The sequence below is a fragment of the Neodiprion lecontei genome, chromosome 1, assembly GCF_021901455.1.
Source record: "Neodiprion lecontei isolate iyNeoLeco1 chromosome 1, iyNeoLeco1.1, whole genome shotgun sequence".
NCBI classification, from domain to species: domain Eukaryota; kingdom Metazoa; phylum Arthropoda; class Insecta; order Hymenoptera; family Diprionidae; genus Neodiprion; species Neodiprion lecontei.
In genome coordinates, this window is record NC_060260.1 from 37731939 (window position 1) to 37748031 (window position 16093).

Consider the following 16093-nt stretch of genomic DNA (forward strand, 5'->3'; position numbering starts at 1 on the left):
GATGAACGCCTGGATGAACACACCTGCCAACCGATTGTCAGGGGGCAATAATTCCAACGCATTGCACATTCGTATTGGAAAGGTGTACGGACGGGCAAACAAGATATTTGCGTTGAAAAAACTTGGGAGCGAGCTTCCAGTCTCAAGTTAAACAGATTTCATACTTTCGACACGCTCGCTCATTCCGCCGCTTATAATCATTCCGGCCAATTATCAACAAGCAGATATTACACCTCGAATTTTACGCGTCCCGAGTCGGGGCGCGGCTGCTTTTGCTAAACCCACGTACCTACGGATTTTACGTGAAAGTAAATGAAAGGCGTGTGTCTAGTTAAGCATCCAGTGACTCGTTCACGCAGTGGACCGTGATGATAGCCTGCTGCTCAAAGCTCGTAACGGCCTCATAGAGTGGCTTCCGAGACTCCGACTGACAAACGTCACTTGCTTAACGCACTGCGATACCGACAAAGATCCATTATGCAATCACATGTGCAAGTAAACGCGTAAACTTTACGATGATTTCAACGACGGTTATACGCGCCAACTTCATCCGCCCCGCAACAGTCACCAATGGATTGTGCAGTTAGTCAAGTCGCTTCCGCTGAGAAATGTTGCGTTACAACCGCCGCGGATTAATTCTAACGGATTTTTTTACGCTCTTTAAATAACGCCTATCGTGGATGCAGAGGATTCGAATCACGCGTCTTTCGCAATTCTATGACACGATGAGAGCGGGTGTTGATCGTCGAGGAGAATTCTTTCGAGTAAAATGTGTTTGTGGACATTTGGATGCAAACCGTCAAAAATTGTACAAACATCCGATTTTTAGCTATACCGTGAAATCTGTCGTTCAGTCAACGGCGGCATCGATGAATCGTTTTATTTACAGCGGTTCCTTCAATTTTACAAAGTCTAATGGCGAACCGACAACTACAGGGAGTGTTGAGCTAGCTAGTGTAATGGTTATAAGAATATACTGCGAATTCCACGTCACCCGCCAACTACCAAGCTTTCGTCGATCTAGTTTGCGGATTCGTTCATCTTGTTCAGCAGCGTGAAGAAGGAATAAGAGCCACTGAGAACCTGCGGATAAAACATCCTGATAAACTGCATTAAAGTGGACATAAACGGTGAAAGCTCAAGTTGAGTATGCGTGGTCGAGTTATCGACGTGTAGCGAATAGGCGAATGAATTCCGTGGTTTGAAATGATCGCGACTATTTAGCCGGACGGTTGCACACTCTTGTGTTAATATGTACGTAAGAAAACAAGAAAGAACCGTGGAACAAGAACGAAATGATCGAAATGCTTGATCAGTTTTTCAGTGACTCACCTACCGATATAAAAACCTCCATTGACATCACGTAGAACTTGCCGGCGGTCAATTTTAACGGCTTCTTCGCTCGCATCAGAGGAATTGTTATCAGCGAGCTGATTGACGTCAATTTCTCAAGCTCCCAAGGGCTCAGCCAGAGAGCTTCCGCGACAGAAGTGCTCTGCGCGAAATGCATGATGTAATTACGCGCAAAAACCGAGTGCATGGGTACGCAACCGGTGATTAGTAACTAAAATTTATTTTCGACGGGGAGAAAAAGGGGGAGAAAATAACACGACGGTCACTTGCCTGATGCATCATTTCGTTTCCGAACCAGCACCAAAAAAACAGCTGGGAAAATGCCCCGCTCAGATAGATGGTGAACTTGAAGAAACCGGAAGCTTGTCCGACGACCTGAAGCGCTTTTAAGGGCGTTCAATTATCGCTCCGCACGTTTCCACGCTAGCTGTTCCCGAATAGTGTCGATAATTTTAGGATCTTACCAGAATCGCCTGAAATCCGGTAAGACATATCAGAACGTTGCTCGCCATTAATTGAGCCAGCATCAAGGGGCTGAAGAAATTGTCCAAACTCTGGACAAACTCGATGATCTCTTGATGACGTTTTATGCACTTTAGTAAATTTTCTCTGAAGTCAACTGGCGGTGTTTTTCCATCGTTATTGGCTGCCTTCTGGTTTTCGTCTTCGAGAGACTTGACGAAATTTTTCTTCAATATTTCCAAACGGCAAAAGATCTGGCTGCAAAAAGTCAACACTATGTTATCCATCGATAGAATCGAGAGCATTGATACGGTCAGCACACATCCTTGGTACAGAAACATCAGCTCGTGAACCGGCGACTTTCCAACGTCAAAAGGATACCGCGATCTTATCGGCAATTCCCCCGGTTCCGTGGTGGTCAAAAACATCAACGCGAACACCAGAAACATCCCTATCGTCCCGAAACTGTATATCGTCACTCTTTCCCTCAGGACGTAATACTTCCAGATTTTGAGGTGCTCCGGGTCTTGAAAAAATTGGATAAAAAAGCTGTCTTAACGACCAGATCTTTTCCCGTACCGTCGATAAAAGTCTCCGCACAACAGCAATCCAGCTTGCGATAATTCCGAAACAGACTTACTTCCCTCCTCGTGGAGAGCTCTGATATTTTTATCGACGAAATCTATCATTCTTTCCACTTTGTCGGGGTTCAGTTGAAAGCTGAGTAGCTTGATCAGAATCACTGATAACCCGGCGATTATGCAACCGTCATCAGTCACGACGAGAAGATCGTCGTTGCGAGTATACGCGTCGGCGTATAGAGTGGTGATAAGAAAACTGATCATTAGTAGGACGAATATCTTGTACAACAAATAAGGGTACGACAGTACAGGCCAAGACTTTGCAGGAATCGTCCACAGGCCAAGAGACCTGAAAAAAAATCTGATCCTAATTCTTTCTGATATTGTCATCCAGCGAGTGAGTATTCGAAAAATTTCACCTCAGGACGGTCACGTAGCCTTTGAGAAGAGGATGATGATCCGATCGCTGCTGCATGCCGAGATTCCTTCCCGCAGGACTGACGCTGGAATAAGGAGTCGGTGTGTGTCTACGATATGCAATCAGAAACTACCACCTCTCGGCCCGTTCTCGGTGATAATGTAGAGTCGATTCCACCACGCACGCTGTGTTATCACGGATCGTTCCAGTCCGGAGTCTATAATTTTGATGGTCCTTACCTTAAGACTGTCCGATACGATGCGGGTATTTTACACGTGAATAGGGTTTCGCAGCGGAGGTGTTTTAAATTACATAAAATTACGAAGGATATAGGCCGGGCTCTATTCGCCTCTCGCAGGAATTCGACCGATCAATATTCACGTCGAAGAGCGAATCGGACACGGCAATGTGCGAGTCTCGTTTTCGCGAGTTAATTTCTCGCCCTTTCGAGTTTCGTTGACAGATGAAATTGTGGTGAAACCGTTCTTGCCATTCTTCTGTTCACTACGAAACAGCGTTCGCCGAATGGCGAGTCCTCGCGATGATTTTAAACGACAAATAAAACTCGAAGCGGGTCAACGGCGGCCATTTTAATTTAGTTTCTGCAGGATTCAAAAGCGTTAGATGGAATACTTATATCTTTGTCCGAATAACGTGCGCAAGAAACAATGCAATACGAAATAACGTTTGAAGTGATTAATCTTTGAAATTTGATTCCGTGATTGATATCGGCTATAAAATTGCGCCATGAAATTCCAGTGTCCTCAATTCGACAGAGTCGCGTGGCGCTGGCAGACCGTGACGTTTACGTCTCGAGGTGTATATAATCGATTTATCGATGACACGATTTAACAGATGCTGAATTCCCGGTTCCCCATCCCTTGTTGCCTCATCGACGATCCTTCTCATTTCGTTCCGCGCACGCAATCCGCGGAAATAATGCAAATTGCAAAGCAGCGACGCCCACTGCTGCGGCTTGTCCAGCGCATTGTTTCTCGCTCCACGTCGATTTCCGCGGGCGATATAAATTGCATGCTGCCAGTGTACATGCAGACATGAGGTGATGGTGCATATAGGTATCATCGCCCGAACAAATCTTTCACCGCAAAATTAATGTTAAGGTGCAAATGTAATACGCAAACCTCTGAAACGCTGCCGGGGATTCCCAGTCAAGTTTTCTGGGAATAAGAGCAGATTTTACTCAAAACTTCAGGAAGGGAGGGACACATCAGGGTTTTTGGTAAAAAAATACCCATCTCATCGATATTTTTTACTACAAATGTAGCAGATTTTACTCTGCGCACAGTGGTTTTCAATGATTTGAGTGATTATAGAGTAAATTTTGCATTTTACGATGTACCTATATTTTACAAAAAAACCTGACGTGTCCCTCTTCTCCTGCAATTTTCAGTAAAATCTGCTTTGTTATTCTCTCCTTGTAAAGTTTCATCGCGTCTTCAAAAACGCTGCACTGCCTGCACTGATGCTGCATATAAGATTCGTCACGAGACAAGGAAATACGTTTCAGATTATTCTGCGGTCAGCTCGTGAGGCGATAAATCTTTATGGTATTTTTTTCTTCATTCCGCTGAATTATGCAAACACGAGAACGTGTTCACAAATACGTTTCGGCACAACGCGAAAGCAGCGGCGAGTCGAGGAGACGCGTCTCTGTAAACCCCTCACTAAAATTTCTTGATAACCATTAATTGGACACTGTGTACATTATATGTATCTATATATATATATATATATATATATATATATATATATATATATATATATATATATATATATATATAATGATATGGAACGTTCGGTTATCTGCAAATTTCAGAGGAGACGCGAACCGCAGCCGTATTATGCATATATGTATGTATACGTTGTGTTAAACGCTACATTATACGAAGGTAGTAAAATCGACTTAATTTGCATTTCGTTTATTCGCGATAAGCTCTGCAGAATTTTGCGTCAAAGAGAGGCATAAAATTTACGTCCTCGACCGTCGACGCATAAAACGTAATGCTTCATTTTATTTTCCTCTCTTGTTTACTGCGATGCATAATCTTTTCGGAAAAACATTATGTACCTACTGGTGGTTTAATTATTTGGCGGAAAATTACGTCCAGAAAAAAGAATCCAAAAAAAATTCCGGTACCGGGAATCGAACCCGAGCCTCCTGGGTGAGAGCCAGGTATCCTAGCCACTAGACCATACCGGATTGTGTTTAACGTGTCTTACAATTTTGTTAAGAATTGTGAATATAAGAATATTCTAAATATACGCGTCGTGTCGTGAGTGTAATTTTGGATGTGTATAAATAGAAGTATGTCGTGTAGGTTGTAACTACTTTTTCTTTAAAATTCTGACGTACGGTAAGCGAGGATTAATTAATCCATCACCCTAAGGCGAAATCAGTAATAAATCAGAAATGTTAACAATAATCAGGCATAGATCGTAATAACAATCCACGGTCAGAGAAAAATAGAGTTAACGAACTAATTGTAAGTAAAAAATAGGTAGATTACTAATTCTCAGCATTCGGTTTGGACCGTTGGAAATGGAAGAAAACTTGATTATAAATTTCCATGAAGACTGTTCTGTCGATACGATTTATAATAAATAAAATGTGCGGTAAAATAATTAAATCCCCGAACACGATTTATCTATAATGAATTTCCCTCCCTTGAAAGTTTTCAAAATCAGTGTTTTTGTGAGTATCAAGTGATGAATTGCAAGGTTGTTAATTGATTCGATTCACAATTTAGATCAGACGCAAGGAAAAATGTTTATTCTAAAATAACGGGTCAAGCGCGCTAACAAAAATTAATTAAAAATGAATGGTTGAGGCACAATTGTTATTGGTAATGGTAATGATGGTCTGTATATAATTTGTTAGAACAATCCTTTATTTATAGTCCTTAATCTTACACACAATCATATCACTGAGTTATTTAAAAAAGTCAAGTACTTTACTTTTCTGTTTTATAAACTAAGTAATTGGGTACACCCAGCTATACTGAAAATCATATATTATGGCCTTTTTGAAAGTGTAATAAACTATGGAGTTATTGCTTGGGGTGGTGCATATGATAATACCCTAAAACCTATAGTCAACCTTCAAAATAAATTGATAAGTAAACTGAAAATTGCTGATGAATTGTTAATACCACTAAAAATTAAACAATCTTTTATTGTACAGGCTTTAACATATTATTATTCTGAATGTAAAACGATGTATCTGGACAGAACGATAAATACACGGTCTAGACAGCTAACTCTACCAAAAATTAATAAAACAATAAGTACTAAGAATGCGTTTTACGCTGCAATAAAGTATTTCAATCTACTTCCCAATGATCTGAAAGTTCTTAGCCATAATAAGAGGTTAAGAAAGAATATTGTGAAGTGGATCAGAACTATTTTACTTTAATTATGTGATTAAGTCGTAAACTGTAATGATTATGTATTAGTAGTATTAGGTAAACTTTCTTTTATACTTTGTACACTACATAGCTAATAATACCTGTATAAACTGTATATGTACGTATTATACCAATTCTGGTGTCTATGCACAGGTGCTCTTGCACCTCTATAGAATATATACCAGAAGTAAAATAAATAAATAAATAAAATAAAAAATACTTGATATTCAAGGTACTACGAATCGGCGAAAAGAACGGGAAGCTCTAGCTTCTTGTTTTTTTTTCTTTTCCTTTTTTTAGTGACTACCATAGAGTTAAAATAAACATCTGAAATTAGACTCGTAACAAAATTACAGTAAAGTAATTTCGCTATCTGCCACCAGAGTTCCCGAACAAAGATAGTCCTTGTATCTAACAACAATAACAAAATTTTATTCAATATAATTAGTTTAATTCGCTGCCTTCTCAAGTAGTTGTAGTGAAAAGTCTAGGGCTGTTCAAGGTCGCCTGATCACCTATTTCTTGGAGCATTAACGCCAATCTTACAATGCTATGATCTAGCCTTAGTTGCACTTTATCGATTGGCCTTTTTCTTCTTATCTTCTACTTTTGATTTATTTATTTATTTACGTTACTCCTATTTCATTATTTTTCTTCATCTTTCGCTGCTTCGTATATACGCATGCTTATTTCCTGATCAATACTCTCCGCATTTACGTTTTATACTTTATTTTATTTTATTACATCGACACGTTATTATTGTTCTATTAAGTGTATAATGTTTCACTGCGTTAACTTTTCATGCTGCATTAGGGGACTTGCCCCAAGGTAAATAAATTCTAATTCTAATTCTAATTCTAGTTCTAATTATTCTAGACGGGTAGACGAGGATAGCTAATTGACCGACGACTTGAAGAGCCAGAATGGTCCAAGCGTTCAAATTATCTCCAAATTCCAGATTTACTCCGAGAATCAACCGCAAGAGACAAGATCGGCGGAGTTTTTGGAACACGTTACGTACAATGCCAAGAAGCGCGAGCAGACTCTTTGATTTCCGTTACGCGATTACGAACGAATTCTTTCCACCGTGATGGATGGCACGCGACAAATCGACCAGAGGATAAGAGTCGCAACGCATAGTTTGAGACTTGGAATTTTTACTTTCTTCAATGGCGCCATCTTTGTTATCGCTCACACTGTATCGAAACGCGCAATTCCTACGTTTTTTGGAATCTGGAATTCCCTGAATTTTCCAGGTATTCCAGTCAGAAAGTAGGATTTTTCCAGTAACCTTTCGAGAAATGTGACGCAGATTAATCACAATTTCTATTCCACATTCGTACCGATACCTTTAATATTGCCTAGTAACTATCTTACCGTCTGACTATCAATTTACAAACAATAGCCTGAGGTTTTCCGTAAAAAAAAAAGCGAGAGAAAGTTTCGTCTTAACTAATGTACTTATAATGTTGTATATGAAGCGGTGCGACGAAACTAAATTTTTAGTGCTATCTTTTTTCTCTCAAGATCGACAGAACTTTGGATAAGAATGAGTTTGTTTCTTCCAGTCTTAATTTTTAAATTCCCTGACTTTTCCCTGCCGTAAGAAATTCCCTGAGTTTTCCCATTTTTCCAAGTTTTCCCTGTTCGCGCTTAGATCATTGCGCCTAACTGGCTTTCAGAGGCGTCCGCAAAACCGTAGATTTCTTTGCGGGATGACTCGTCGTTTCGTAACTTTGTCCCAAGTTCGATGAACTTTGCGGAAAGAACGCGGACAAATCGATATCTGGTCTGCATACGAGACCGAAAGCCCGATAGGATGAACTTTGATGAAGATTTAGATGCATCGCGATCTCTCGACTGTTTTGACAAATATCAAGGAAGGTTTCTGGGTGGCTTGAAGTCCACTTTTGAAGTTTGAAACCGGCCGCTTTGAGCAATTGATTTTGACATCATTGATTGAAAATATCGTCGACGTGCGGTATAAAAATAATTAACTCAACTCAGGTACAACGATGAAAAAAAAAAAGAATTTTCGAGAGGTGCGATTCAACCGTGTCGGCGCACAGGGCAAATGTACGCGCAATCGGGAGTCGTACACAAGCTACTTGAAGCGACCACGTGACAACACCCACTGAGCAGATCTGCCTTTATTTAACGTTCAGCTGTGCCATCACTAGCGCACACTTCCTGAAAATGGACAACAACTGAAAACGGAAGACTATGAGTGGATAGCAGAGACCAGCTCCCTGACACTCACCACTGCTCGTATACTGAAAAATTGTACGCGTTTTGTCCCCGTTTTTTAGTTCCTCTACGTGGCGCTAGTAGTCTTCTGACACGCTCACCGCCTTCGCTGGCCGCGCGCGAGCTTGTCAGACAACTACCAGCGCCACTAGTGGTCGAAATTTGCCAACCACTTTTAGCAGCGTGTGTCAGGGGGCTGGCAGAGACATTAAGAGTCGATTGTGGTACAGTGCGAAGTGCAGCAGCAATGAAGATGAAAATTATCGAGCTTAGAAAGGTGGCGCGTGGTCGAGGAAATGATCAACCGAGAGCGGCCGCGCTTTGGACCCAAAACGAAATGCAGAGTGTTCTTACCGGATTCCAACAAGCGGAGGGGATAACAGAGACAGAAAAAGTGAGAAATATTATGGCTGATTTCCCACAAAGAACGGCAAAAGCGATCGTGACAAAATTGAGGAGGGAGTACCCTGATGTGTATTGCCTGAGAGCACGCGCAGAGCCGCAAAATCAAGCGCGACCGGTAGTTGGAGAAGAAAGGGGAGTCCCAGAAGCAAAACAATAACAACAACACCAACACCAAGAACAGCCTCAAGACCGGCAATGTATTCGCGAGAGGCAGGCAGAAGAACGCGAAAATATCATCGCAGAAGCACGACAGCGAGAAGGCGAACAGCGAGTAAAACTGCCATCAACCCTGAGAGGTAAATATAACTCAATGTGTATGCGCGCATTGAAGTGTAAACAGAGAATTAAGAGAATCGCGAATTATGTAAGGCCGGAACTGTCGAAGCAAGTAAATACCCTGCTACAAGAGAAGAACGAAGAGATCGAGAACTCTCGTATGAGGCCGGAGAAGAGATATACATATAGCAAGAACGCTATATATACGGCCTGCAGGCTCTTGGCGAAAGAGATTGATAAGCGCACCGATACGAAGCCGTTCTGTGTGTATACCCGGAAGAAAATCGATACCCTACAGAGAAAAATCGAACGTACGAAACAGCTGCGCGAACACGGGACAAATAACACGCGCTTCACAAAAAATTTAAAAAGGCAAACCCAGGAGATCAAGGGCTTAAAAATGACGCCGTCTCAGTTTATACGCGCTAGTGAAGAGAGGCTGAAATCTCTTCAGCGTAAGGAGGAGGTGCAACATGCAAGAGCTGAAGCACTTGGACTGAGGAGAGAGTTTAGGAATAAACCATCGAGTGAGACGATCTTTCGGAGCAAAGCGCGCCCTTTCTTCCCTGATGTGACGGCCACGGAAAACTACTTTAAAACCACTTATGCACCACCCGGCGAAAAAGAGATTTCACCGAATTTCAATGCGTGGCTGCACCGAATGCAGGCGCACACAGATGAGCATGATTACACGCAACAACTAGACCCCAAAAAAATCGAAGAAAAAATCGTAGGTGCGATTAAAAAGTCATCGCCGTGGAAATCGTGCGGGGTGGACGGAATTCCAACGGCCGCATACAAGTTGCTCCCGGCAGCACAGGAATATCTGAAAAAAAAGATAATAAGAACGATCAGGGGAGAGGGAAGAATGACAGAGGCGGATATACGGGGAAGAACGATCCTGATATACAAGGACGGAGACCCTAGTGACCCGGCTAACTATAGACCGATTGCGGTGCTCAACACTGAATACAAAATACTAACTGCAGTATTGGGCGAAATGATCGCGGAAAACATGCCGGAGTGGATGTTGCCAAAACAGCAGATGGCACGAAAAGGAGTTTGGGGTACGACCCAGGGCCTACTGTGGGATAAATCGTGCACTCAGTCGGCAAGAAAAGCTGGAAGAAAAAACTACTCAGCGTGGTATGATTTTAAGAAGGCGTACGACTCCGTAACACATACCCAGCTTAAAAGAATGATAAGAGTGTTGCCGATCCATCGCGAAGCGAGAAACACCATCCTCGCGTTGATCAAGAAATGGGCGGTCACGATCGAACTCGGGAAAAACACCACGAGCTGAGGCATTTACCAGGGGGACTCGATGAGTCCCCTGTTATTTATGCTCATGTCGGCGCATATAATAACAGCGGTCACAGACAACGACGAGATAACAAGAGCAGCTAGAGGGAGGCAGGAAATCGCCGCGTATATGGACGACTTTAAAACGCACGCGCCTAACAAAAAATCGGCTGAATTGATAAAAATCGCCCTGGAAAATGCGGCAAAAGAAATCGGTCTCTGCCTGAACGTGAGGAAATGTGGTATATACACGAGCGAAAATCAAGAACAGGAGAGCGAAACTGAGGAGGATATACCGTTCCTCCCCGAGATAAGAGAAGGAGATAAATACCTAGGTATCACGCAGCTGGAGAGAGACACGATTAAAAACATACAAAAAGTAGAGGAGCTGATAGAGCAGAAGGTAACGCTGATTCTCCAATCGACACTTGCACCGGCCCAGAAGATCGACATGCTTAATACAACGGTGATACCAGCGATAACCTACATAACGGGGAACCTCTATCCCAATGAGTCAAGACTCCGTGACGCATACGCAACTTAAAAGAATGATAAGAGCGTTACCGATCCATCGAGAACCGAGAAACACCATCCTCGCGGTGATCAAGAAATGGGCGGTCATGATCCAACTCGGAGAGAACACCACGAGCTGTATACGGCCTACTCCTGACCAGGCACGCGGCTAGAGCCTAACCGAGTGTACGTCGTCGTTAACCTTTTCTCTTATTATCGAGACCCAGCAACCCATATCCTAGATACTACATTTTCCTCCCCTTTGAATAAGATAGGTTACATATTCTTAGCTTTAAGACGTTCAAATCGACGAGGACCCTCTTTCTTGGGTACAATTTGATCAATGTGGCGCTTCCACTTAGTGGTTGTCGATCATTACTACATCGCCAACGTCGATGGAGATCTTTCGTTTTCCACCAGACGACTCTATCTGCGCCCCATAACCGGAAGTTTTATCTCTGATACTGTACGTAAATTTAACCTAGGCGGACTCAATGCAATTTTAGAAAAAAACTATTCTTTGATCTCCTCGTGAATCACCGTCGCGTACGATCCCGAATCCGCTTCCATCGATATTTTTACTTTATCATTGATAACAAAATAAAAAAAATTGCGGATCGGTACGTCGAATGTCGCTCGATACATGAAACAAATTTTTTTTTTTCACTCCCAACCGTCTCTATCCATAGAAAATCTTCCTGGCTTCCGCTCGATGTTTCCTCTTCTCCTTCGTGTACATGCTGTACTTGCCTTCCTTCTGCATGCCGGTTCGACATACCCCTTTTGCTGACAGAAGTTGCACGTTTTGAATCGAAGTTGACAATTTTTTGCCAAATGGTTCGACTTGTTACAGCAATAGGACAATAATTGTGATTTCTCCTTCTGGCCGTCGTCCCGTGAATCCTCTCGTTTCTTCGCGAAGTCACCTTTCTTACGTTGACCTTGTTGATTTCGCTGCGGTTGTTTCTCCCTTAAGGACGAGACGAGACTACGAATCGCTGATCATCGCCAACGGGCTTGTTGAAAAGAGGGTCGATCATCTCGAAGAAAAGCTTCTCCAGCTCAACAAGCACTTCTTGAGGAAGAGGAAGGTGAATTATATGGGCCTGGAATAGCAGATTAGCTGTAAGTATGACTTTAATCCATTTATAACAGTGAAAACGATCATTTTATCTTTAAACGCGTTTTTCTTGAAACAGGATTTTTCGAATTTGCTGGAGTGATTACTCGGAGACAAATGATCCGATCGCTATCAAATTTTTTTTTTGCATCTTCTCTATATAGTTCTCCATACGATGACCCTCCAGTTTTTTGATCTGATGAAAAATCGGATTTTGGTAGGCCAAAAACGACCAAAATTTTGGGTAAAATTTAACTTTTTTTTTCAACATGCCGCCATTTCGTCAATTTTTGATTTTTTTGTTCGTCCGAGGGTCATCGTACAGACAATATGTTTTCGTTTAACGAGAATTTTTTTTTTTAGGTTTTATCAACGGAGAAGGCTGCAATCACTCCAGCAGTGGAGGACCTTTTTTTTTGACGCCGCCGGAGATCGCGTGTCATTTCAAAAATATTTAATATATTATTCCAAAAATTTTACCGTGCATTCTCAAAACATGTATAAATATACCCTCAAAATTTTAAAACGATTGATTCACTAGTTTTTTTTTTTTTAATTCCCAAAAATTGCCTTTTTTTAGGCTGTCACACTAGGTGTGCCCCTTAACGAAAACATCGCGTGCGTACCCTCTGCTGACGAATTTCCTGAGATTATTCTCTCCGTGCTCGTTGCGTTCGTCGTACGACAGCTGAGATACTCGGAATAACTCTGTCTTTGTTTCTTGATCTTTCAATCCGCACAAAAATTGATCTCTTAACGCCACTTGTAATTCTGCGAAATTACAATTCAGCGCTAGTTCCCTTAATCTAGCCCCGAAATCCGTTACTGTTTCTGTCTCGCTTTGTTTTGCCAGGTGAAACTTACACCGCTCCATCGTTTCAGATGGCTTTGGGCACCAAGTGTTTACTCACAATTTCGACGAGTTGTGCGAACGTCTCGTCTTTGGGCTTCGTCCGCGCGCACAAGTCTCTCATCAACGTATAAATATCGGCGCTGATTTTCGTTAGTAGCACGGCTGTCCTTTTGTTATCCCCGATGTCATTCGCTATGAAACACAGCTCTAACTCACTCTTCTCGTCATCGACTTCACGCTGCCTTTTTACTAATGTAACTAATCGCTCACGCAACGCATCCACCGACAGCGTCTCCAATGACTCAATTATGCTTATTCGGTTTTGGATCTCTGCGATTAACTCCGATTTCGAGAGTTTATAAATTTGAGTCGAATCCAGCTCCTCGCCGCCGCTTTCACTAGAGCTTTCTTCACTCACGATCAACTTATACGTTAACGCATCGCTCGTTTACTGTTCTCTTTTTCGCACGTTCCACTGTATCGCGAACTTTTCCTTTTTCCTACACGCTTCGTCGCCAATTGTAACGAACTGACACAGGGATTTCGTGTTAAATATTACATAGCGTGTTTATTGACAGATACAGATGTATGCCGGGGACGGTCACGTACTCCTGACCAGGCACGCGGCTAGAGCCTAACTGAGTGTACGTCGTCGTTGACCTTTTCTCTTATTATTGAGATCCGTCAACCCATATCCTAAATATTACATCTTGCAAAGTAGCTTTTCATTTAACACATGTGTATGTATGTAGTATCACAGAATCTTTTTCCATTGTTAGGCAATTTGCGGAGTCCAAAATGGATATAATTATTGTACATAAACAATGGAAATAAATGTATATTTATAGACCATACCGGATTGTGTTTGAAGTGTCTTACAATTTTCTTAAGAATTGTAAACATAAGAAATATTCTAAATATAAGCGAATGTCGCGCAGGTTGTAACGACTTTTTCTTTAAAATTCTGAGGTGCGGTAAACGAGAATTAATTAATCCATCACCCTAAGGCGAAATCAGTAATAAATCAGAAATGTTAACAATAATCAGGCACAGATCGTAATAACAATCCCCGGTCAGAGAAAAATAGAGTCAACGAACTAATTGTAAGTAAAAATTAGGTAGATTACCAATTCCCAGCATTCGGTTTGGACCGTTCGAAATGGAAGAAAACTTGATTATAAATTTCCATGAAGACTGTTCTGTCGATACGATTTATAATAAATAAAATGTGCGGTAAAATAATTGAATCCCCGAACACGATTTATCTATAATGAATTTCCTTCCCTTGAAAGTTTTCAAAATCAGTGTTTTTGTGAGTATCAAGTGATGAATTGCAAGGTTGTTAATTGATTCGTTTCACAATTTAGATCAGACGCAAGGAAAAAGAAGGGAATCGGCTCTTTCCCATTTTCGGGTAAAAGAAAACGACAAAAAAAAATTCCGGTACCGGGAATCGAACCCGAGCCTCCTGGGTGAGAGCCAGGTATCCTAGCCACTAGACCATACCGGATTATATTAACGATGACTTGTAGTTTTATTAACAACTTTGAACTCAAAGAAAGCCCTGACAATGAGTATAATTTTAAACGTGTATAAATACAGGTATATCAACCAAACGTATACCTATATAATACTTGAACTTCAAGGTAGTAAGAAGTCCAATTTACTCTCAGCTGAATGGGAATAATGTGACGCGAATACAGAGATTCTTTTTGGTAAATGTATATTAACAACAATAATCATGATGATAATGAGAATAATTTTTGCCAATATTCGCAAACGAGTCGCGGCGATTCGAATTATGCAGTCGACTCCAGGTTTATAGCGACAGTAATGTAGCCATGAATAATAACGAACATAGCTTGTAACAAGGTAATTGAATCGTTCCTCTGACCTCTCAGTGGGCGGTTAAACGAAAATTATAAAAGAACGTTGAAAGTCGGCATTTGAGTACATACCGACATTCCCAAAGAGCTTACATTCACCCTTATCGAGCTTATAATTCTACCGCCTCTCTTTATCTTCCTCTTTCTTTTCGCTCAACAATTTTCACCAAGCAATTACACGGCACGGAACTTGTAGCTGAGTAATAAACTCGCGGAATAATGATGATCGGCACATTTTCGTGGGTTAATTCAAGAATAAAAAAAAGGAAAAAAAAAAATTTGTCAGAAGTGGGATTCGAACCCACGCCCTCAGAGAGGACCAGAAGCCTCGATCACTCAGCCTTGCTGAGAAGGTTGAACCTTGAGTCTGGCGCCTTAGACCGCTCGGCCATCCTGACACTTGTTCGTTCTGTTCATAAATTTTGTACAATAACCAACACGCAGTGATTTCATTTCGCGATTGTTAAACTAGACGTCGTTACGTAATCCGTAACGCTGATACCAAGCTTAAAATAAAGCTTCCGAGTAAACGTCATATCGCTTAAAATAAGAATCACACTAACATGGCTGTCATAATTTGCAATATTTTCAACCACGTTCATCGTCTCTAAACAATTTCCGGAGGATATAGAAAAATGTTATTTTATTGCGATAAAAATTTGATGAAAATTAGATAAGAATTAAAAAAAAAATAAAAAAACGGTAGTTCGATAATTTTTAGAATTATTGCTGGATATATATTGCATTTGAACCAACTATGTCATATCCCGTATGGTCTAGTGGCTAGGATACCTGGCTTTCACCCAGGAGGCTCGGGTTCGATTCCCGGTACGGGAAATTTTTTTTTCTATTTCCATCCGTTTTCCGGATTTTTCCAACTCCTTCCTACACGCAAGCGATACGCATCGTGCATGTCTATATTAGGCATGCAGATGTGATTTAGACGTTTACTGCGACTTTACTTTCTTTCGAAATTACGACCATTCGAGCTACCGTAAATTTTACTACCTACTCCGGCACGATGCTTGCACCTATCCACGGAAATTTTTCAATAACGTATAGGTATAATGCAACGATGGTAAATCTCCATCGTCGAAAAGACAGATGGGAGATGGCAGCTTCCTAGACGCGTGTAATTCTGCGCGCCGATTTGTTCAACAGCACTTACATATAGGTATAAGCAAGCTGCAAGCTCTACGTCAGCGCGACGCCGTCATTATATTATGGCGAGCTACTGTTCGGCATTTATATG

The 16093-nt window shown here is 41.5% G+C and overlaps 1 protein-coding gene and 4 non-coding genes across 9 annotated transcripts; 1 reads left to right on the forward strand and 4 right to left on the reverse strand.

Annotated features, from left to right (window-relative positions):
• Window positions 1-865: 865 nt before the first annotated feature.
• Window positions 866-3066, reverse strand: LOC107216667 (odorant receptor 13a-like). Of its 5 annotated transcripts, XM_046732914.1 has the most exons (7): window positions 2816-3066; window positions 2456-2763; window positions 2197-2341; window positions 1818-2073; window positions 1624-1728; window positions 1333-1495; window positions 866-1083 (listed from the first exon to the last, which is right to left on the reverse strand). In XM_046732914.1, the coding sequence occupies exons 1-7, from the start codon at window positions 2869-2871 to the stop codon at window positions 884-886; spliced, it is 1233 nt and encodes a 410-aa protein (XP_046588870.1). In that variant the 5' UTR covers window positions 2872-3066; the 3' UTR covers window positions 866-883. The 5 variants fall into 5 exon arrangements, with proteins under 5 accessions (XP_046588870.1, XP_046588728.1, XP_046588781.1 ...); XM_046732772.1 differs by having other exon boundaries at window positions 1818-2341; XM_046732825.1 differs by having other exon boundaries at window positions 1818-2341; window positions 2456-2757; window positions 2816-3065.
• Window positions 3067-4963: 1897 nt separating this feature from the next.
• On the reverse strand, window positions 4964-5035 carry Trnae-cuc. Its single transcript has one exon. It is a non-coding gene; the product is annotated as a tRNA-Glu (tRNA).
• A 9358-nt stretch (window positions 5036-14393) lies between these two features.
• Trnae-cuc lies at window positions 14394-14465 on the reverse strand. The gene has a single exon. It is a non-coding gene; the product is annotated as a tRNA-Glu (tRNA).
• Window positions 14466-15121: 656 nt separating this feature from the next.
• On the reverse strand, window positions 15122-15239 carry Trnal-caa. Its single transcript has 2 exons — window positions 15202-15239; window positions 15122-15166 (listed from the first exon to the last, which is right to left on the reverse strand). It is a non-coding gene; the product is annotated as a tRNA-Leu (tRNA).
• Window positions 15240-15606: 367 nt separating this feature from the next.
• Window positions 15607-15678, forward strand: Trnae-uuc. The gene has a single exon. It is a non-coding gene; the product is annotated as a tRNA-Glu (tRNA).
• Window positions 15679-16093: the final 415 nt, after the last annotated feature.